Genomic DNA, 22,032 nt, shown 5'->3' on the forward strand with positions numbered 1-22,032 from the left:
CTCTGAGGTCTCTGCTCTGACTCTCGGCAGGAAGGATGGACTAGACAGAGAAGCTGTGTGGGTCCCACCCAGCCCATCCCTGAAGGAGGATTCTCCCTGGAGCTCAGGATCCTGACTGCACCTGGGTGAGGGCTGTCCCTTCTGCAGAGGGTGGCAGTCAGGCCCAGATGGGTCAGAAGCACCTGGATTGTGCTGACGAAGCCACTCTTTCTTGTTCTCCTTCTTTCCCCAACCCCTAGAGACAGCCAAGCCCAGCAAAAAATAAACCCAAAGGCAGAGACCTGGACACTCCAAGGAGGGGCTGCAAGGAAGGAAGGGAAAGGAGATGCAGAGAGAGCCCTTCCTTCCCTCACCCCAGAGCCAGCAGATCCTGATTTATTTCCTTCCCAACGCTGGGCTCTGAGGAAGCACATATCTACCCTCTGCCCTCCATGATGTGGAGGGGTGCCATACCTTTGCCTGAAGGGGATGGTTAGAGTAAATCATGGTTAGCTCTGTTAGACAGGGTTTCCCACATTTTGGAAAGAGTATCCCACAGAATCCCTCTCTAGCTCTTGGCTATTTTGACAGTCCTTCTTGCTATCTGACCTCCATCCCTTCAGTTTCTGTGAGAACTGAACTTTATGGCCTCCAGCAAGCTTGCTCCTGTACCACCAGCCTGGACTAGGGTCTGAGGAGCCAGGTGATTTCCCCGCAGCTCCTAGGCCCGAGACCCCACACCACACGCCATTCACAGTTCTGAAGGAAGAATGACTGCTCTCTGCTCTCTCTGCCTGCCTCCCTCAGGCGCTGCCCACGGATTCTTAGCCCAATTAGTCTGCCGCCTGGAGCTGCCCCCCCCCCTCACCTCCAGGTGCCAAGCTCCAGGGCACACAGACCTGCCTTGGGCACAGAGTTACCCAGTCTGCCTGGAATCCTGGTGGGTTCCATCAAGCCTCAGAGGCCAGAGCATGCCTTCTCCCCAGCCCCAGGGAGCCTTCGTGGGCCTGGCAGCTTCCTGAGTAGCCCTCTAAATGTTTCCCCTTGTTTTGAAGGGCCTTAGCAGAAGTTTCTATGAGATTTCCCTCTCCCATTCCAACTCTTGAGTCAGCAGTACCTCTCCCATAGGCTTAGCTCTGCGTTTGCAATCCTGAGTAAGTGGGGTTCTCTTTCTAGTTAGGCCCATCTGGCAGAAGAGAACACTGAGGCTGAGGAAGGGTGGATGCACATCTCCCCAGGATTGTTCCAGAGACCCCTGGTGCTGGGTTACCTCTCTGTGTGAGCTAGTGGTGGGGGGCGAAGTGTTGGGGGAGTGTCGGGGGGGTGGTAAAAACAACATGAACCATGAAACCCAAACCTCAACCCCACAATGGCACCCTGATGTGCGCGCATGCACATGCGCGTGTGTGTGTGTGCGCGCGCACACACACACACACACACACACACACACACACACACATACACACACACAGCCAGAGCCAGGGCCCCAGGAGACTTAGAGAGCAGTGTTCTTAGAGACTGGGCAGCCTCCCCACAGCTGACACCCCCTCCCCCATCTGCTCCCTGCAGGCAAGGCTCTGGTTCTCCAAGCCTGGCAAAGCACTGCGCTGGCTGATGTCATTTGTGACACAATGGAAGAAACAAATCCATAAGCAGCCCAGAGACTCAGGTCAGTGACTCCAGGCACTAGCTGTGCGACAATCCCCTGCCCAATGTGAAGTGAAGGTGACTGTCCCCTGATACCGTGGCTGTGAGGTCTAAATGAGAAGGTGCGAGGAAGAAGTTGAGGTTAGCCTGGGCTACATTAGGGAGATGCGCTCTGAAAGTTCAGAGGAGCCTGCAGGTTACTCCACAGAAGGCCACAAAGACAGTGTCAGGCTCCTGGCAGACACACAGGTGACACAGGCAATACCACCCCCACTATTTCCTCAGGACTCACACTCCCCTGCCGAGCCCAGGACCCTGTCAGACAAGGACTCAAGCTTGGAGCAGCACTGACTTCTCTCCTTCCTCGGCCCTGGTCACCTGGAGGTAGGTAGCTGTGATTCCTGCTATTCAGACTAGACAGCCAGAGCTCAGAGACACTACAAGACTTTCATAGCAGCTAAGGGCAGCTGCAGAAATGAACCCCATCTAAAGCCCAAGTCCACACACTTAGGTCCCTGTGGAACTAGCTCTGGGGAAATGGAAGCCTCCCCTCTCCCTCCTACCCCTCAGTCTTCACAATAGGGCTGTCTTGGTCTAGCACTTGAGAACCATGGTGGGGAGAGTTCCCCATGGCGTTCCTTTGAGGCAGGCCCCAAAGCCTCCTGCCTCCACTACCAGGCCACTTCAGTGATTCTGAGAACTTAAAATTAATCACCCACTCCAAGTGCTGCCTCCAGGCAAGAATAATCGCCCCCTAAAGCACGCCTGGTTCCAACGTTGTGTGGCTATGGGCTTCTTCAGCAGCAGGGTTTGTAGACAGACATCCAGAAGGGCTTCCTCCGTGAGGAGGAGAAATGTGCTAAGAGCTGGAGAGGGACAGACAGACAATGGCCTGACCCGGAAGGATGGAGCGGCAGGTGCCAGGGGAAGCGGAAGGGCAGAGAGGCCATTGAAGAATTGACGTCTTCACTTTCCCACTCCTTATAAAGGAAAAACAGAAGCACGAGAGTGCCACGGGCCACACACTCCAAGTCCTTCCCAGTCACATCGTGAAGGTGTTGGAGCATCAGGTTTCTGCAGTGCTGTCTGGGAGGCTGAGTGTCACCTTGGAGGAGAACGTGTCCGTTCTATGCCTGATAGATCCAGCCACACACAGCAGGGTTGGGCAAAGGGGCTCAGGGGGCCCTATGGGAGGGTCCCAAGCCGTCCCCACTGTATCCAAAGTCCCCAGGCTGCTCAGAAGGCAGCCTGTACCCTGGGGAAGGAAAGGCAGACACTGCGTTAGGGGAGGATTCCCCCGTGATCTGACATGGCCTAGTCTACGAAGCTAGTGAGAAGGTGGAGCCTCAGTTCCCTCTCCTGGATGATAGCACGTGTGCGAGTGTGACGTCTGTGGTCACCTGTGTCAGGGCTGTGGCGAGTACCACAGCGGGGCTATTCTATGCTACGGAAGCTTGACTGCCCCCCAGCAGCAGCAGAGCAGTTTCTACTCAATCCTATAAAAATCGTATCACTGCCCCCTGACTGCAGGTGTGCTGGGCACTAGGGACACAGATGCTCTGGGCGGTCTGGGGCCTGACCCAGCTAAGGTCAGTGGATGACAGGCAGCTCTGGGTTGAGGCTCTTCCTTGTGAACTGCTCCGCCTTTCCTGGGCTTCCCTTCCCTCATCTGTTGATCAGGGAGGATAACAGGGCCTGCCTCACCAGGCTGGGAAAGGATTCGCGCCTGCACAGAGTCAGAAATCTCGGTTTGAACTCTGAGGGCCACACTGGTCAGGCTTCAGTGAGCAGAGGGAGTCTGGACAGGGAGTCTGGACTCAAGGCCTGGCCCTTTGCTTCTGCTACCATTAATTTGTCACATGACTTTGGTCTCAGAGGCAGGATGGGGACCATCAGAATGTGAGAACTGACCTGCTCTGGTCGAGGTGTCTGGTGCTGGGGTAACTTCTAGCCCAGGCTATGTTCTGTCTCGAAAGCTTGGGGTAGGAGGTTGGGACCTGGCGGGGGTGGGGGTTGGGGGGGAACTCCAAGGTTAAAAGTGTACAGGCCGGGAGAGCTGTGGCTACCCTCCTCCTCATCCCATTCCCACAGTTTCTGACCCCAGGGACAAGGCTGAGAGAGGATGTTTACAGAGCTGTAAACCTTCACTTAGAGAAGTTTGCTGAGGGCTGGGAGCAAGGGTTGAGTGGTAAGCACATAACAGTGGCCAGGGAAGCGTAGTGGACATGGGGGAGGGGCATGCTCTGTTGCAGCCCCCTCCATGTTTGGGACTCCCAAGGTGCCCGTGTGGTCTGAGGGGGTACCACAAGGAGTGAGTCTGCCCCTAGGGACTTAGTCACGAGGACTTGGTAAATTGCTGAGTGTAAGGCCTTGGGAAGTGGGGAGGGGGTACACGCCAGTAGCAGGGGCACTGGGGTGAAAAGAGCAAACTGGTAGGACTAAAGGCGTAGAGACAGAGAGAGCCCAGACAGGTCCAGTGACCCTTCATTCTGGTTTTTACAAGAAGACAGGACTAGCTTCGTTCATTTCCCAGAGGCACGGCTGAGAGCAAGAGAGGCTCAATTCTCCACCCCTAGAGGTCCTGGAAGGTGTGGATCTTGGGAGGCCAGCTGACCAGTGTGAGGGAGGAATCTCAGCGTCTTCCTTCCCGAATCCACTCTCTTAGGCTCTTCTGTGGGGACCCCACCTGGGACTCTAAAGACAGGTCCTGACTAAGGCTCTTAACTGATGCTCCATGCATGGGAACCCCACCCCACACAACTTGAAGGGGACTAGAAATGCTACTCTAAGCACTTGGCAAGAGCATACAAGACCCTACTGTGAGAGGCTGAGAAAGTCCATATTCGGAACTCAAAGAAAACAGGAGACACTTCCGTGTAGGCTACCTCCCCCGGCCCTGGTACTAACACCCAGTCCTATTCCTCCCACCATACAGCTCCTAGCTGTTCAGTCAGCTCTTTCCCACCCATTAGCCCATCCATGAAGAAGTCCCAAAATATGGGCTTTCTGCCCACTCTAATGACCCACAAATCTAATGCTCAGAGAGGTTCTCAGCTAACACAATGTCACACAGCCCTCAGTAGGAAGGGGCTCCTGGCATCTCAGTCTCCTTGACCTCCAAGATCCACTCTGAGATCCCTAAACATCCAGACACTGTCACACCGTGTTTCTTCCCCTCAGACTCCAATTAATGCTTCTACCCTGAGCTCCTGGAGACAAGTGTTCAGGACATGGGTGCCCCTAGCCAGGGCATTCCTGGCATCCGGAAAGAACAGGATGTGGGGCAAAGGTGTTATCCGATTTAGCTCCTGGGAGGAAGGGGAGGCCCCTCTAAAGGAGCTACAGTAGTGGTTGGTCTGGGTTAGGCTGCTCTCATCTCCACTGGACTGTCCTGTGGCTGGGGCTGAGGCCAAGGAACCAAGTTAGGAGCCAACTGACTTCTCCAGACCCAGCCATGCCTTGGAAAAGTCACCTCCAGGGGAGCCTGTGGAAAGCACAGCTGTGCCCTGTGTTTTAACCTCCTTGCACACATAAGGAGTCTGCCGTACAATTCGTGTGTGTGTATATGTGTGTGTGTGTATGTGTGTATATGTGTATGTGTGTGTATGTGTATGTATGTCTATATGCATATGTATGTGTGTATGTATATTTGTGTGTATGTGTGTATATGTATGCATATGTATATGTATATATATATATATATGTATATACAGTCTTTCTTTTCTTTTTTGATGATGGCACCCAGGGCTCTGTCTGTCTAGTGCATTAACTTTCGATGAACGCCAGAGCCTCTAGCCCACCAGCACTGAACTATTCCCCTCCACTGAAGCTACATCTGACAGACATCTACCCAGGTCCTTTTGGGCACACTGAGACATGGGCTGCTCCTGACTAGTCACTGAGATCCAAAGCCTGACCTCACACCCTGCAGAGTCTCGACCTGAGGGATCTCTGCACAAAGCCACAGCTGCCACCTCTGGGTACTTAACAGTTGGGCCATAGAAAGTTCCCTCCCTCTGCTCTTCCTGGTATCACTGAGATTCTGTGGTCCCCATTCATGTGAAGCAGAGGCAGGAGAGCACTCATATGTGGACAAGCAGAGAGACACAGACAGGGAAAGCCAGAGGTGGCCAGGCAGGTGGACGGGTAGATGGACACACAGGCATCAAAATTTATAAAAGGATAGGCAACAGAGCGTGGAGACAGACCAACAGAAAGGCTGTGAGACAGACAGGAGGAGAGATGAACAAACTCGCTAACACACACAAAGGGAAACTCAAGTCTAGCAGAGGACAGACAGACAGATCGTCAAGTGACTATCAGGTGAACAAAGTGGGCTGCCCAGGAGACCCTGAAGCTGGCAGTGGGAAAAGCAGCTCATTCTCTCTCAAAGGCATCTCAGCACCGGGCCCAGCCCATTAACCGATACGGTCTGGGCCTCTCATGTTCCTGGCCTGGCCAGGCCTTCTCCAAGACTGCCTTCTGAGCTGCCAAAATTCACTCTTTACATCCAAGAGGGGTCAGTGTTTTTCTGAAAGTTGTAGGAGCCTGCTGAGGGGAGGAGGGGCCCCACAGCGGCATTGTTTCCAAACATACCCCTCTCTTCTTTCTTTTTCCCCATGCCCAGAGCCAGGCCTAGCACAGCTGGCCAGCAAGGCAGGAGAGCTGGGCCCAGCCTTGGGGCAAGGCAGGACAGGGCAGGGCAGGCAGGGCAGCCTGCTGCCTGGGCTACTTCGAAGTTGAGGGTACATGGCAAGACTAATAGAGACACAGATAAAGTTGGAAACAGAACACAGGCCTGTCAGGGCCATGGGGACCCTGGACACCTAGACAATCAGAGGCCAGCCCTGAGCTGGGGACAGCCTGTTTCTGAAGAGAGAAATCTCCAAGGGGACCAGGTGGGAGCACAACATAGCTACAGAGCCTAAGAGGAGAAAAAAAATATAGGGGCTAGGGACACAGGGAGGGTGAGGTGAACAAAAGAAAAGGGAACCCCACTTTTGTGGCTTCGGACTTGGTAAAGCAGAGAAACTGAATGCTCGGCCAGAGTCCTGGGGCTCTGCGAGCACGATAAAAGTAAGGAGCTCAGGTAGAAGAGGTTAGACGCGAGGGCAACAGGGGTCAAGGCTGTTAGATCAGGGGATGGGACAGGCTGGGAGACCGAAAAGGAGGCGCAGGTCCGAGAGGGAGGACTGAGGGTCGGCCCGGTGGGCAGGAGGGTTAGAGGGGTGGAGCCAACACGGAGTGGCGGTCCCCAAGGAGGCTGGCTCACGAGGGGTCAGCGCCGGGGCACGCGAAGGTGTGCGGGGTCCCCAACTCACATGAAGACGTGGTAGACGAAGGCCCACCCACGGGGCCGCTCCAGCACGTTGTAGACCCAGTTCTGCAGGCGGCGGTAGCGCTTGTGCGCGGCGGAGGAGCGCTGGCCGCAGGCGGAGCCCGAGCCCGAGCCCGGCCCAGGGAGGGGCGCGCCCGGCGGCAGGGGGCTGCCCAGAAGGCCCAGGCGACGCGGAGAGCCGCCCCCGCCCGCCTCACCCTGTTCACTCTGCACGGCCGTGAGCGCCACCAACTCCGCGCGGGGGGCGTCCCCGGGCGGGGGGCCCAGGCCGAGGCGGCGCGGGGGGGCCTCGGCCATGGGCGGCGCCGGGCGGGGGGCCGGGGCGTTGCGGGGCGGGGGCGCGCTCCGGCGGCTCAGAGTCGCATGGCTGGAACCCTGGGCCGGCGAGGCGACCCTGGGCGCTCACGCAGGCGGCGGGGGCTAGGGACCAGGTCGGGTCCACGCAGGGTCCGGTGGCGGTCGCTCGGAGCCTCGGGGCCGCGGGAGCCCGTACTGACCGCCCGCTTCCCCGGCGACTGGGGCGGCTCTTTCCGACTCCAACTCTCTTATTACGCGCTCCATGCCGCTCGCCTTTCCACCTGCCGCCGGCGCGCTGCTCACATGTCACCCTCCCCCGCCCCGCCCCGCCCCTCCCCCGCCCGCCCCACGGCCGCCTTCCCAAATCGGGAGGGAGCGAGAGAGGAGAGCACCAGGAGGGGGACCCGCGCCCGACACGGCGGGGCCCGGCGCGCGGACCGCCCAGTCGGTGTGTCCCGGCCCAGAGCGCGTGGAGCTGGCAGCGCCGGCGTGTACCAGTGGTGGCCCTGGTGGCTAGCTCTGGGGAAGGAGGTTGGGATGCCTGACGAGTAGTTGTGGAAAGTGGGGCGTGGAGTGTGGAGTTGTGGCCGCGGTCGCTCGAGGGACATTCATAGTGTGGAGTCTGTGTCCAGAGAAGTGCCTACTTGTGCGAGTTGGCTGACCAGCCGTGGGTCTGCGTGTGTTCAGTGTGAGTGGGTGGGCGGGTGGGTGGGTGGATGGATGGATGGATGGATGGATGGATGGATGGGAATGAAGAAGGGTGTGCAGAGTCGGGCAGTGTGTGTGACCGGTGGTGTAAGCGAGGAGGTGTGTCTGTCGGGTCGTGCCCTTCGTTTCTTGTGCCGGGTGTTTAAAAAGCGCTGAGCGCTGAGTGAAGTTGGTACAGCAGCTTCCGTTCCTCCTGCTGCTACCTGAAGGACCTGGTGCCCTCCAGCTACCAAGATGTATAGGACAGCTGAGCCCAAATGCGTCTCTCCTCGAAGTTTCCCGTCTTGTTGATGAAGGAGATCACCCTGAACAGAGGGAACGTTCCCTCCCTGATTATGGACCTGCCTTCATCTCCCCACCCCGTCTTCGCCTCCATGGGATCCCTCCTGCCCCTTCTCCCACTCTCCAGTCAGGAAAGCTTGGTTAGGGAAAACTGGAAGTATAGAAGTAAACGCTGAGCCAGTATTAGGGGAACAGACAGAGCCCTCCCAAAGGCCCTACCCGGGCTTTCTCTACGAGCACCCCTCTCCAGCAAAAAGTTCTCGGTGCCTGACATCCGTCTCCAGCTGTGAGCTGGCTGGCCCCTTTCCTTCGCCCTCCTGGCCCTTTGCTAGGTGATGATTCGGGTTTGCTGGTCCTCCTTCCCTCTCTCCCAGCCTAAAGCGATGACCAAACCAGATGCTCCCTCCGCAGGCCCTGCCCCAGGGTGAAGCGCTTCCGCAGCAAACTCTTCTCCACTCCTCGGGGAGGATCTCGGGGGACACAGACTAGCCGGAGGGGCGGGGGAGGGGGCGGGCTGCAAGCTCGATTCTCAGCTGTCAGCAAAGGCAGCATTGATCTGCTGAGCGGGAGAGCAGGAGGGCTGGAGGGAGGGCCGAGAGGGTGTGCAGGATCCGAGGTCCCCAAGCTAGGTTTGGCAGCCAGCCACACCCCAACCCCTAGCGACCCTTTCCTCTCCTGCCCAGGTGGGATGCCTTCTGATGTCTGACCTGAATTTCTCCACTGCTGCTGGTGCTGGAAGTGCACAGGCCCTGGTGCTCCTGCATAGGTCATGCCCTGACCTACTGAGAACTGGAGATTTCTAGACCTCAGGGCCCCACTATGGTTGCAGTGCCAGGGCTAGATATAGATATATCTTCTCCCTATAAGCTGAAGCCAGTATCCCCCCAACCCATATTTGGCATTGCCTCTCCTGACTGGTAAATTGCAGTACTCCATCAGAGGCACAGGGATGGGACTCAAGTCAAGAATTCAAATTACACAATGGAAAACGGCTGCTGGGGTCTTTTGAGGCTTTGATCGTAGCTGAAATGGAACTTGAATTCGGGTTGCCCTTATCAGCGCTCAGAATATCTAAAATTGAGTCTGTTCTGGGAAATCTGATCCTATGAGCCCATGCTCCTCTTCCCATGTGGGAGACTGCCAAGCTTCCTTTCCCTTTGTGGATGGAACTTTGCAGGGAGAGGGTCTCATTGTCTTTTCCAATCCGTGCTCTGTTATTACCCCATCAAAGGCTGGGGGGGCAGGGAAGAGACCGTAGTTCCTGTAGGGATGGAAGCTAGATTTCAGAAGCACCTACAAAGGTCCCAGAGGCCATCTCTGAAGGTCAGCCCCTCATGGAGGGTCATGTGCATTGACAGTGAGGGGAAGAAGACACAGAGTTCTTCCTATGGGGATAGGGGAGGTGGTGATAGGAGGGCCTGGCAAAGTTGAGCTGCTGTGGGGTGTGTGTGTGTGTGTGTGTGTGTGTGTGTGTGTGTGTCAGAGGAGAGAGTCCAGAGAGGACAGGTGGCCACTCTGAGTGTTACTCAGTGGCCTTCCTGTGCCCATCCGAATTCCCAGGACATGACAGAAAAGGGGCTTCCCCCACTGCAGCCTTCAGTGACAAAGACACTTTTCTGAGCAAACAGCTGTCTCTGGCTCCCAGGTCTAGCCTCCCTACTGGAGGTGAGGTATGCTGTGGGTTCCCACGCACCATTCTCTATGTCCCACATCTATGCCCTTGACTCCACCCTCAGCAACTTCCTCAATTCCATCCCAGCTCCTTGGCAACCCTGCCTAGTCTTCTGAGCTCATCCCCTGCCCCATGTTTCTCCCTGGTTCTGAGTTTCCAGGGCTGTATAAGAACAGGCCAACTCCCCAATCCGCTGTAATCCATCACTGTCTCCACCATCCATCAATGGAGCAGGTATTGATTGTGAGGAAGGGTGGGGAGGGAGAGTTTTCCCATTTGCTGAGTGCCAGCTGTGGGCCAGATCCTTTACAAAGAACAGAGCCCTGTGCTTTGTGGGAAATGGGTTGAGAGGTAGGGACACCCACCTAAGGATACACAACCAGGCAGTGAGCTCATGCTGTCACTGCCTTGCGCTTTCCCAGAACTCCTATGCCGGGCCTTTGAGTGCCAGGGAGAAGGCGTCTAAGAGATGACTCTGAGTCTCTAGCACTGACTCCTGCCAGGGGGTAGGATGCCCAGATCTGAGAGGATCAGGTCTAGAAATGGCTGGCACCTTGGTTCTTGGGGGTAGGTTCATCCCCGGTATTGACTCCTGTTATGACCTCAGGACATTTCACGGCTCGAATTCCTTGCTGGAATAGGAGGGTTGACAGCACTCAGCAGTTTTCAGCCACTGCCAGCACCAGGAGTCCCTTTTTCCCCCGTTTAGTGGAGAGAATCATAAGGTGATAAAGAAGGGATGAGGTGGAGGACTCCAGGCTCCCCCACCTGCCTATTTCTCCTCAATCTCCGATTTGTCTCCCCACGCTGCTGGCTACATAGTCTAGATGGTCTTGAAATTGTGGCAATCCACCTGCCCGTCTCCCAGTGCTGGGATCACCAGTGGGTGCCATCACTTGACTTTCTCCTGAGTTTTCTTACAGCTGCTAGATTGCTAGAGGCCCAAGGAGGGAGAGGCAACCACTGGCAATGGCAGAAGGCCAATGAGCCTTCTTTGGGACAGGAATGGAGAGGACTTGGAGAATAACTTTTATGGCCCACAGCTCCACAAGACAGCTGCTTCTTCTCTGTCAGCATCTCTGAAACATGCTGGGAGCTCAGGAGATTCATACCTTGTCAGGCAGCCTCAGGCTGCATGGAGATTTGCCCAATAGAGCATTAGGCTACGGTGTGTGAGAGTAGCCAGGGCCTGGGTCAAGGAGGGTGCTCTAGGGCACAGGGAAAGAAGAAGGAATTTGGTTAGCAGCAGACGCTCGAGAATCTGGATAGCAGATGGGGCCTGAGCCTAGGCCCAGAGCAGAGGAGGGCTCAGGAGGGCCAGACACAACAATGCCTGAAGGCACAGGTCAGCTGTACAAATAGGAGACATTGACTGTTCAGGTGAGAACTGGCAGAAGATACAGGGCAATAGTAGGAAGCCACTGAGGGATGTGGAGGCCATCTCTCTTCTCCCTACAGCCCAGAATGGACAGAAGGCTTAAGGACAGGAGGGATCTAAAGAACTGGAGAGGGCTAAGGATCCCCTTCTCGTATACCTGAGCGTACCACTCACCTGCTCCTCCCCTAAACCAAGCTTGTCTGGCCAGACAGTTCAGAGCCACAGAAGTAGGGAGAAGCTCAGAGAGGAGTGTCTCTGAGCTCAGTGAATGTAAACCTCCATTGATCTTAAGGCCCGAGTGTGTGTGGGGAGAGGGGGGCTAAAGAAGACAAAGAAAGAGAAGGGGGTTTGGAAACAACGGTCAAATCCATTGCTAACTTGCAGGCTCCTCCTCTGCTCTTGGCACTTGTCCTTCTTCCCTAACATCCCATAGAGATGGCCATGGTCCTGGGGGCCTCCTGGCAGGTCCTTGGTCTCAGCAAGAGTCACTGGGGGCAGTAGAGCTGTTGGAGTGCTGAGGAAGGGCTGTGTGGAGTCACCAAATGTCACCTGGAGGCTCATATCTGTCATTCCTGCTACTCAGGAGGCTGATGCTGGAAGACCGCAAGTGCTGGAGATCAAGCTAGCTTGGGCAACTTAGTGAGACCTTGTCTCCAAATAAAACACAAAATCCGGACTGAGGATGTACTCAGCAGTAGAGCACTTGCCTAGCGTGTGAAAGGACCTGAGTTCCAACCTCAGTACAAACAATCAAGTCAAGCGAGCAGGCTAGCTAGCTCTCCTGGCAAAATGGAGGCAGAGCTTGAGAGTAGGAGGGGCTGGAGACCATGAGTACAGGGGAAGGGACTCAGAAAAGGAATGGCTAATATTGGCAAGGGAGGTATGAATTCACGGGTCTTACAAGAGGCAAGAGGCTCAAGAGGCTCGGTGATAACATAGAGAGGCACAGAGAGCCGCACTTCCAGAGCAAGCTTGGTCTTAAACTTCTGGAGCCTTCCTTGTCTCTGACCTCAAACCTCATCAAATACCAATAGAAGATTTTTCTTGAAATGTTAGGTGTGGGAGATAAATGCTGGTTTGTTCTTGTTCCTTTTTTTTTTTTTTTTTAAAGACAGGGTCCTGCTATGTCTCATACCTAAAGACCTAGAGAAAATGAGACTGTCTGAAAGAAGTTAAAAATACAGTTAAAAATCTTCGAGAAGATAAAGAGTTTGCATGTATAAAACAAAACCAGAAAGCAGACACGTGCAGCAGAAATGAACACAATTGTCTTACACTTTTAGGGAACTAGGTTTATTGATACTGAAAAATAACCAACTCAATAGGCAGATGAGTAAATGGAGCTGAAGAGAGAATCACTAGATTAGAAGCTAGAACTGGGAAAATCCGCTGGAATGAAGAACAGAATAAGGGAATCGAACATGTGAAAGAAGAGGTATCAGAACAAGTGGGAATCTCAAGTATGTGGATCATTACTCAGGAGATACTGAAAGGCGACCAAGCTTTTTCCAGAACTGAGACATGAGTTTCTGGCTTGAAGATCTACAGCTTAGTAAGACATTACAGAAGAAAAAAAGAAAAGAAAAGAAGAGAAACCTACATTTAGACACCTTTTAGGCAAATGTATAGAATATCAAGAATAAAGAGGAAATTCTAAGAGCCACCAGAGAAAAAAGATCGCTTATCTACAAAGGTCCAATAATTGAATCGACAGTAAACTTCTCATCAGCAACAACAGATGCCAAAAGAGTGGAAGAACATCCTCAGAGTGCTGAGGGCAAAGAATTGTGAACCTTCATTCCCATCTATTGCCAAACAGTTGTTTAAATCAAAAGGCAACATAAAGACATTTGGACACACACATTATCTTAGAAAGCTTCTGTCCCACAGACCTCACCCGTTAAGAAGGCACAGAGCTTAGGAGGAGGAGTGGAGGTTGAGTGAAGGCCAGGTCTTCACGAAGGGGCAGGAGGTGCTGATATGCAGGCCAGCTGGGGCTCTGTTTCAGATCTTGCCCTAGCACCAGCCAGAGGAACCCAGCCCAGCCTGACCCAGCTGGGACCCAGCTCATATTTTCCCCCTCTTGAATGCCAGCCTTGTTGTTTTCTTGTCCCCTCTTTCTGGACTATGGTAGTGGCGTGATACCCAAGCCAGGGGTGATATCACTAGCTTGGCTCTGGGGCCTTGAAGAGGCCTCATCCAAACTACTCGTGTGACTGGGCACTTGACCACCATAGGGTCTTCTCTTGGTGTCTCAGATGACACCTTAGAAAGGGACATGACCAAGAAAGGCTAGGCTACATGAGACTGATAGCTGGCTGGTGCCCTTGAGAAATTACCTTTGTTTCCTTCCTCCCCCCTCCCTACCCCCCCCACCTCTTTTTTTGAGACAGGGTTTCTTTGTAGCCTTGGCTGTATTGGACTGTAGACCTGACTAGCCTTGAACTCAGAGATCCATCTGCTTCTGCCTCCTGAGTGCTGGGATTAAAGACACACACCATCACAACCTGGTTTGAGCAATTTTTTTTGAAGGTTTATTTATTTATGTGAGTTCACTGTAGCTGTCTTCAGACACACCAGAAGAGGGCATCAGATCTCATTACAGATGGTCGTGTGTCACTATGTGGTTGCTGGGATTTGAACTCAGGACCTCTGGAAGAGCAGTCAGTGCTTTTAACCACTGAGCCATCTCTCCAGACCCGAGCAATTTCTTAACCTCTTTGTACCTCAGCTTCTTCCTTATAAAGCTGGGGAGGCTACTCACTTATTAATCTGATGTTGAAATGAGAGTCAATGTAGGACCAAGGTTTTTTTTTTTTTTTTTTTTTTTTTTTTGCGTCAGGGTCTCATGTAGCACAGGATGGCCTCAAACTTGCCATGTGGCCAAGAATAACCTTGGACTTCCTGTCTCTGTCTTCACCTTGCAGGTGCTGGAATTACAGGTGTGTACTATTTATGCACAGCTTATGATGAGCTGGGCATCAAACCCAAGGCTTTATATGTTAGGCAAGCCCTCTGTCCCCCAATCTAGCTGTATTTTCCTCCACAACAATTTCTTACAAGCTCTATCTCAGAGGGCCCTGCCGACCATCAGTACTCGGAAAAAGAAAAAAAGATATCCAAAACTGAACAAAACGCCCGGAAGAGCAGAGATGGAGGATGTGTGCATGTGTTCCAGTCCACAACAGCAGGACCTCGCCTGGCTAGTTCTCAGTTGGACGCAGAACGTCCCAAACAGCATCTGACATGCGCACAGGGCCAAAGAAATCCCTGCGGCAGAGCAGTGTATGTGAGCTCTAATAATAGTCTGTAGACGTTGATGTAGGAGCATCGAAAGAGTCCTCGCTGACTCTGCCCAAGGAATTAGAAGTTTCTCAGTGAGAGCCATTTCAATTGGGCTTTGATGGATGTATATGAGATCAATAAATGAAAAGGGCTTTCCAGGCACTCGGGCCAGCACATTCTGAAAATATGGCCGCAAGTTCAGAAACCCAACCAGCCGGTTAGTACAAGAACACCAAGTGCAGTCAGTGGGCAGCGGAGGTGAGCAGGATGCAAAGAAACAAAGAGGTGAGGAGGACGGTGAATGGACTACTTATCTTCAAACAATACTCCAGAGGGAAGTTCCCTGTCCTACTGTTATCAGAAAGGATCCTCTCTTCAAGGGGTTTGTTGGGTCTTAGCAGGAAAAGATCGCACCCCTTTAGTTCTTAGAACTATCTCAAATAGAGAAGAGGATGGGGCTATATGGTAAGGACCCAGGTAAGGGCGGAATGCTGCCCCCTTGTGGCCTTGGCCAACCTGGGCAGCAAGGCATCAGTCGCGTTATCCTCTCAAAACCCCTGTGGTTTCCAATTCCTACCCAACCACCAGAGAGTAGCACCAACTTTATTTACTATTCCATTTATATTCAGAGCTGGGGCAGGTGGCCCTGGGAAGCTGAGTAAAAAGCCAATGTGTAAAGCTATCTTCTCTCACACATCCTTTCCCACCTTCAGATAAAACATCTATCTGGAGATGAACAGGGGTCAGGAAACCAAGGTTTGTGTTCAACCCCACTCCTAATTCAGAATGACCTTGGACAAGTCATTGCACTGGACGTCTCAAACTGCCAATAACTCAGAGATTGTGCTCCGTCTTCCTGGCTTCTGAAGGGTCACCGTTAAGATCACAGTTAGACTGAGGATGGGAACATTAGGAAATGCTCAGAGTGCTCTGGATGAATGTAAGGGGATCGTGCAGGGGATTAGATAGGGGCTTCTTGGGGATGGACCAAAGAGGTTTGCTTACAACTGAATGGGCCCTGCTGGCAGAGCCGTTTAAAGGGAACATGCTGTGCACAGAAGCTGCTGGCCAAACGCACCAATCAGTTGGAAGACTTAAAAGAATGAAGTCTGAAGTCAGGTGGTAATTGGACATTCCAGAATGAGTGGAGGTGTACCAGGGAACAGGATACAGCTCCTTTGCTGTGACCAGCCCCCTCTGCCTGTTCAGTGGTGGGAAAGGAGGGTTTGTGTGGGACAGATGGTAAGGCAAATTTGGGTTAGAAGCACATGGGGGCTTTCCTAAGCCTTCTGACAGTTGATGGTGAGATACTTAAATCTCTGGTAAGGGAACTCTATCCAACACCTTTAAGACTAGGAAAAGTTTGCAAAACTGCTACTTTTCTTTACAGTATAAATGAATCCCTTACTTGGTCCTAGCTTTTTGCTTTGGTAGCCAGGAAGCTCAGTGCCAAATCATTTCAAAATTATGTAGGTCTTGATAGCTAGCATATATGTACTCTTATTTTATGACCCAAATTTCTCATTCAATGGTTTTTTTCCTAATCCTAGTTTATGACATCAGGTGAAGTATATTTAAATGATCACCAACATGGTCAATGGTCTTCCCTATCTAAGGAGTAAAAGGTAGTTTGGTCAGACCTGAATATAATGTAACCTCCAGAACTTGGGACTTACATTTTAAGAGGTGTGAGGGGCTAAAGAGATGGCTCAGCAGTTAAGAGCACTGACTGCTCTTCCAGAGGTCCTGAGTTCAAATTCCAGCAAACACAGGGTGGCTCATAACTATCTGTAATGAGATCTGATGCCCTTCTGGTGTGTCTGAAGACAGCTACATTATACTTCTATTTAATAAATAAATAAAATAAATAAATAAATAAATAAATAAATAAATAAATAAATAAATCTATCTTAAAAGAGGAGGATGAACCTTTGGTCTTTCCTATGCCAATGCCTACGCTACCAGGCAGGTTTATAGCGAGCCATCTGTGAGTCTCTGTGGGACCTCAGCTTGAAGGATCCAGATCCCAAAGACCAGGGGCTTGTCTACCAGATTATGGCAAACTCATCTTTGCTTTTCCTGACACTGCACAACAATACAGTGACAGCAGGCCCAACTATGGTTGTAAAAAGACAAGGACATCAGCAAGATGGCTCACTGATGGCTCTCTTCTGCTGCCCCTGCTTCAATGGACAGGAAGCGGGCTCTGGCTATAGAAGCCCTAATATGGTAGATGGTAGATGGCAAGGGGCATGGGCTGCCCTCTATGGCAGATCCAGGCCTTTGGTGATGACAGCTACAGCATCCAGAAGATGTGGAAGGCTCTAGGGAAGGGGCAGAGAAGAAAGCTGGTGGAAAAGGGTCTGACCCTTCCTCTTTTTCTGAGGGCAGAACTGGCAGAGTGGAAATTCTACATAGGAAGGAAGAGCACAGGCTACCCTGCCCCTTAGCAGTGGTGAGTGCCCAAGCCAGGAAACACATAAGAGCCATTGTGCCAAGGAAGGCTGTAGAGATTTCCTGAGGTCCTTGTTTGCTAGAGAAGCCAGTGTTCTCCTGGATGGATGTCCCCACAATGCCATGTAAGTGGTCCATTTGGGTGAGGCAAGGCTTTCCTGAGCAAGAGACATGTTCTGATGAAGTTCATTTGTAAATCAGTCAAGAATCTCAGTTTGAAAGTTTCCTTGACTTTGTACACCAGCCTTGTCCTTACAAGTGGTCCACCTTTCCTGACATCCAACCTTGAAACAAATCAACCTTTCCAAGCTTTTCCCAAGTGAGTAGCCCCCATGAATGTCCCAGACACAGAAACAGATTCTCAAGTACCGAAAACAAGATTTATTGCATTTCATGCAGTTTGAAGTCCATGCAGCAATGGAGATGAGCACAATCTTTAATGTATTTAAAAAATAAAACAGTGGGCAGAACAGTGCACAAAGTCCTGGTTCTCCTGGATCTTGGAGAGAAGGGATGGGGAGGAAACCAGCTCTCTGTGGAGAATGAGTTCATGGCCCACAGGCAAGAAATGTTCCCACATCTTCTGGATGCGGAAGGCTCTAGGAAAGGGGCAGAGAAGAATGCTGGTGGAAAAGGGTCTGACCCTTTCTCTTTTTCTGAGGGCAGAACTGGCAGAGTGGAAATCCTGTACACCCTTGGGAAGGAAGAGCACAGGCTGCCCTGCCCTTTAGCAGTGGTGGTGAGTGCCCAAGCCAGGAAACACACAAGAGAATTATTTCTTCAACCACACGTTTCAAGAAAATGCCATAAATATGTTATTTAATATTCTCGTTTCATAGCATTGGACACATAGCTCGATATATTGAAATATTGATTCCTTGGAGACAAAAATGAAAAAAAGAAAATAAAAAATAAAAAATATTGCATCTTTCTGTTGTAGGCTCTCAGTCCCCAGGCGTGGAGAGTAGTGCACCAGTATCTTAGCCTGCAGGAGGCAATGAAGTCCCGGGTCCTCTGGTGAGGGAAGGTGTGTCCCCATCGCCTGGGGGCTCTATGGCAAATATTGTGTTGGGGGTCCTTGGCTTTGCAGCTCAGGCCTCAGTCTCCAGTCACCTGGGGGGTCTGCCCATCAGAGGGCTGGTTGGCTGACTGAATAAACATGGGCTGGGCAAGGTCTTGGCCTGCAGGCATGGTGACTTGCTGGATCTGGTACAGCTGCTGCAAAAGGGTAGAGAGGAGAATGAGGTCACTCCTGGAATAGAGGCAGACAGCTCTCTGTAGGCCTCCAACTGGATGGGGTCCCAGATACCTTAACTACTACCCACTGCAAAGTGACAGGGGGAAGGGGGATGGAATGGCAGTCTTTGTAGGGGAGGGCAGCAGACACAGGAGGCACCAACTGCCACGTGAAGTAGTTTAGTGGACACCTCCTGTATCTTTCACTTCTCTCTGCTCTTCAGTTAGCCCAAACTTGCTGCATCCTTTTCTGCTTTGACAACTACAAGCACTTGACCATAGAACTAGCACCTTGCCAACCAGGGTCCTTAGACTTTTCCTGGTATTAAACATTTACTAGAACCAAGCCTGTCTAAGCTAAGAGAAGTCAGGGCAGTCCAGCCTCCTGGTTTGGGGGGCCCCTGAAAGAAACCACCCAGAGGAGCCCTGACCTAAGAGCTCAGCAGTGGTCCTCGCAGAGACTGGAGGGACCAGAAGCCAACCCTTCTCTCTCTGGGCATCAGAGCACATAGATTTGGACATATCATCTATGTCATCCTCAGTGGACCCAGAGCCTGTGCTGTGAGGGAAAAGCAGATGAACAGAGAAGACCCTCTTTCTTAGGTATCTAAGAGTGTTCAAGCAGTCACATGTTTCTTCATTTGAACTAACCCATACATCTATCTGTCCTGGAATAGGGAAAAAATAATCCTAGAGAAGGAACCAGAAGACCTGCATTTTAGTGCTGCTCTGTAACCGTAACTGAGTAAACTTAGAAGAGGCACATCCCACCTCTAGGGTTCAGGTCACTCCCTGAAGGATGGTAATTTGAGCTGTATAACACTTAAGGTTTTTGTTTGTTTGTTTCTGGCTCCCACAGCCCGCAGACCTAAAGGAGTATTACTTGTTTTGTCCACTATTAGGGTGAAAGCTGTACCCATCCAAATCCACATGCTGCCTGCCATCTCTGGACCCCAACTCAGGCTGGGTCCTTACCTGTCCGTCTGTGAACTGGCTGAACTGCTGCTGTCCTTGTTGGACCTCTGTCTGTGTGATCTGTAGGAGCACAAGGAGAGAGCAGGCATGTTTGCTGCAGGGTCTATCAGCCCACCATATGAAGACCGAATGACACAAAGTCTACAGAGTGCTCAGAATGAGGCCTGTCACTGGGTAGGTGCTTGACAAAGGCCTGCAGAGCAAGGGTCTCTCTTAGTCTCTTTCCATTTAGGGTTAACAAAGATATGGCCCCACATAGGGACATCAGAACCATCATCTCCCCTCAAGGTATGAGGCTCAAAGAGAAAATACAATGTTTCCTTTTCAGCCAGTTAAAGTAAACTGCAAAATGAAGGGCAAAGTGGTGAGTGGTCCCTTCTATCCTTGGAAGGTGGGCTCCAAACCAAGCCTTTATCAGGTTATCCGACTGCAATATGAAACGCCTGTTGAGCAGTGGCCTTGGCCCTCACAGTCCCCATGGCAAGTCATGAAGCACTTCTTTTAATCTCTGGGGAGAGGGAGGGAAGGAGAGGGGGGAAGGAGAGGGAGAGAGAGAGAAGGTGAGGGGGAGAGAGAGGGGGAGGGAGAGGGAAAGGGAAAGGAGAGTGAGAGAAAGAGAGAGAGAGAGAGAGAGAGAGAGAGAGAGAGAGAGAGAGAGAGAGAGATGTGTGCAGCAAGAAAAACATTTACTCCATACACCTCACACTTTACAGGACTTTACACTGCCAAGGAGAGCTGCAGAATATAATGACAGTTTCTGGGAAGACCAGGGCAGTGCATATGTGTCTGGGGAACAGGCAACTTGCAGCAGCCTTTACAGCAGCTTTTGGAATTATCAGAGCCAATCCACCAGGTAAAGCTTGTTCGCTCATGTATCCTCACAATGGCCCAAAATGGCTCCTGCAAGCCCAGCAAGGCCTGTAAGGACCATGAAAGGGGCAGGTATGAAGGGCTTCTTATTCTAGGTCCTTCTCCTTCTGTAGGTCTACAAGATGCTTGAGGACTATGGCTTTGATTAATTTATACACTCCTCTACTGCAAAGTTAGTCTTGCAGAAATACCCTCAGGATAAATGAGTAAGTCCAAGACAAACAATAATTCTCATAGATTAAGGCCAACTGTGCCTTGTGGCCAGCAAGAAGGCTGTCCACAGCAGCTGAAAAGTTTAATTTACCTTTAAATCACATGTATTTTATCCAGCACACACGCAAAACAAAAAAAAAAACAAAACAAAACAAAAAACATTTATTAAACAGCTACTAGGTGCCAAGTTGTAAAATTACATCATGGAGACTTTAAGTATCCACAAAGTACCCACTTTTTGAATCTCCCATTCTCCCTACTTTCTGGTTTCTATTGCCCAAATTGGCCTCTGAGGAACCACAAACTTTCTCACTTTCTTCGGTTTCCATGTCACAAAAGGCTTCTTGAATCTCAAGAAAATCACTAGAATCTTACATGCTTTTAAAGAAAAGAAAAAAGAAAAGAAAAACAAGCTCATGGCCATAACCAGTCTTGTTAAGTCCATCAGTGTCACTGAGATCCAAGAAACTTATTGGAAGTCCAGGTCCATAGGCAAGCAAGTAGCAGGGATAGAAAGGGTCCTTTAACGATTCCAGAGATGATCCTGAGCTCGGATGCCTTACTTTTGGCTCATTCCTCACATTTTCCCAAATGAGATCTTTGGAGACCTACTCTAACTCAGCTCTGTCACCACTGTCAATAGATACATCACCAGAAATGCAACTGGGCCAGACAGGTCCAGCTCTTAAACGATTGCTGCTTTTTTTGGGTCTGAGGCAAAGTATCCATTAACAACGCATCCCCTTCACCACTGTCCCCCATCATCTGCAACTGACGACCAAGGCTCAGGCCTGAGCCTGGAGTAAGGGGCCCCCTTGGTACTTATGATTCAGCCCTCAGGATGGTGAGGTAGAGAGGACTTGAGCGGGGGTGCTCTTGCTGAGCCCATCTATGGAGGTAGAGTAAGTCTTCTTCCTCAAGGGCACTAGAGCACCAGAACAGAACTGCCACTGGGATTCAGGATGGAGCACAGCCTGGCAACTGGTTTCCTCCAGTCTGATGTGTACACACTTAGACCAGGGTTCTTCCTCATATCCTTGAGATCTCTCTGTCTGTTAATTGTCCCTCAAGAGCAAGATGGTAAGAAAAACACTGTGAATTCAACTGTCCAGTCAATGGGTTTGGGGTAAACAGTTCTTGCTGAAGGACAAGGTGATAAGAGTTCGGTACTGAGCACTTTCTTTCCTACAAGACGCTGGCTGGCTAAGCTTGTCTCCAGCTCAAGCCCATGTCTCCAGTGTACATACCTGTTGGGCATTGGTAGCAAGGGTCTGGATCTGTCCCTGCACAACTTGGGTGCCTGATACAGGCTGGGCTAAGCGGATATACTGCAACTGGCCGGCATTCAGCTGCACCTAGGATGGGGTAGAGAAAGAGCACAGGGGATGAGCACAATCTCAAAACACACACTCCCCAGGACCAGACTTAGGGACTGAACATGCTCTCCAAGACTCTCCTAGAAGCCTACCCTGAAAAAGAGGCCTTTTAAACACAGGCCAAAACAAGAAAAGCACCTCCCCTACACACACACACACACACACACACACACACACACACACACGAGAATGTCCTAATATGACTGCACACCCATCATCTGCTAGCAGTTGACTATTTGATCAGAGTTTATCTGAGGCTTTCCTGACTGCCTGACACTTCAGACTGAGCTTTTTTTTTTTTCTTTTTTTCGGAGCTGGGGAC

General features: G+C 51.5%; 2 protein-coding genes and 1 long non-coding RNA gene across 9 annotated transcripts in view; 1 reads left to right on the forward strand and 2 right to left on the reverse strand.

Moving 5' to 3' along the window:
* Kcnq4 (potassium voltage-gated channel subfamily Q member 4) overlaps positions 1 to 7,594 on the reverse strand; it is a 51,847-nt gene extending 44,253 nt beyond the window's left edge. For 2 of the 5 annotated variants that reach the window (XM_008764110.4, XM_039111225.2), the window contains exon 1: positions 6,948 to 7,586. In XM_008764110.4, coding sequence (XP_008762332.1) covers positions 6,948 to 7,261 — 314 coding nt within the window. In that variant the 5' untranslated portion in view covers positions 7,262 to 7,586. Of the gene's footprint in view, positions 1 to 6,947 lie in introns of all 5 variants that reach the window. The other 3 variants (XM_039111224.2, NM_001419575.1, XM_039111226.2) reach the window with 3 other exon arrangements.
* LOC120102969 (uncharacterized) lies at positions 1,527 to 2,011 on the forward strand. The gene is made up of 2 exons (XR_005504974.1): positions 1,527 to 1,648; positions 1,912 to 2,011. It is a non-coding gene; the product is annotated as an uncharacterized LOC120102969 (long non-coding RNA).
* A 9,807-nt stretch (positions 7,595 to 17,401) lies between the features above and the next one.
* Nfyc (nuclear transcription factor Y subunit gamma) overlaps positions 17,402 to 22,032 on the reverse strand; it is a 68,526-nt gene continuing 63,895 nt past the window's right edge. For 2 of the 3 annotated variants that reach the window (XM_006238785.5, XM_017593159.3), the window contains exons 8-10: positions 21,582 to 21,689; positions 19,252 to 19,311; positions 17,407 to 18,258 (exon numbers count right to left, since the gene is read on the reverse strand). In XM_006238785.5, the coding sequence (XP_006238847.1) occupies positions 18,139 to 18,258; positions 19,252 to 19,311; positions 21,582 to 21,689 (288 nt within the window). In that variant the 3' untranslated portion in view covers positions 17,407 to 18,138. Of the gene's footprint in view, positions 18,259 to 19,251; positions 19,312 to 21,581; positions 21,690 to 22,032 lie in introns of all 3 variants that reach the window. The other variant, NM_012866.3, reaches the window with a different exon arrangement.

The sequence above is a fragment of the Rattus norvegicus genome, chromosome 5 (assembly GCF_036323735.1).
Source record: "Rattus norvegicus strain BN/NHsdMcwi chromosome 5, GRCr8, whole genome shotgun sequence".
Classification (NCBI taxonomy): domain Eukaryota; kingdom Metazoa; phylum Chordata; class Mammalia; order Rodentia; family Muridae; genus Rattus; species Rattus norvegicus.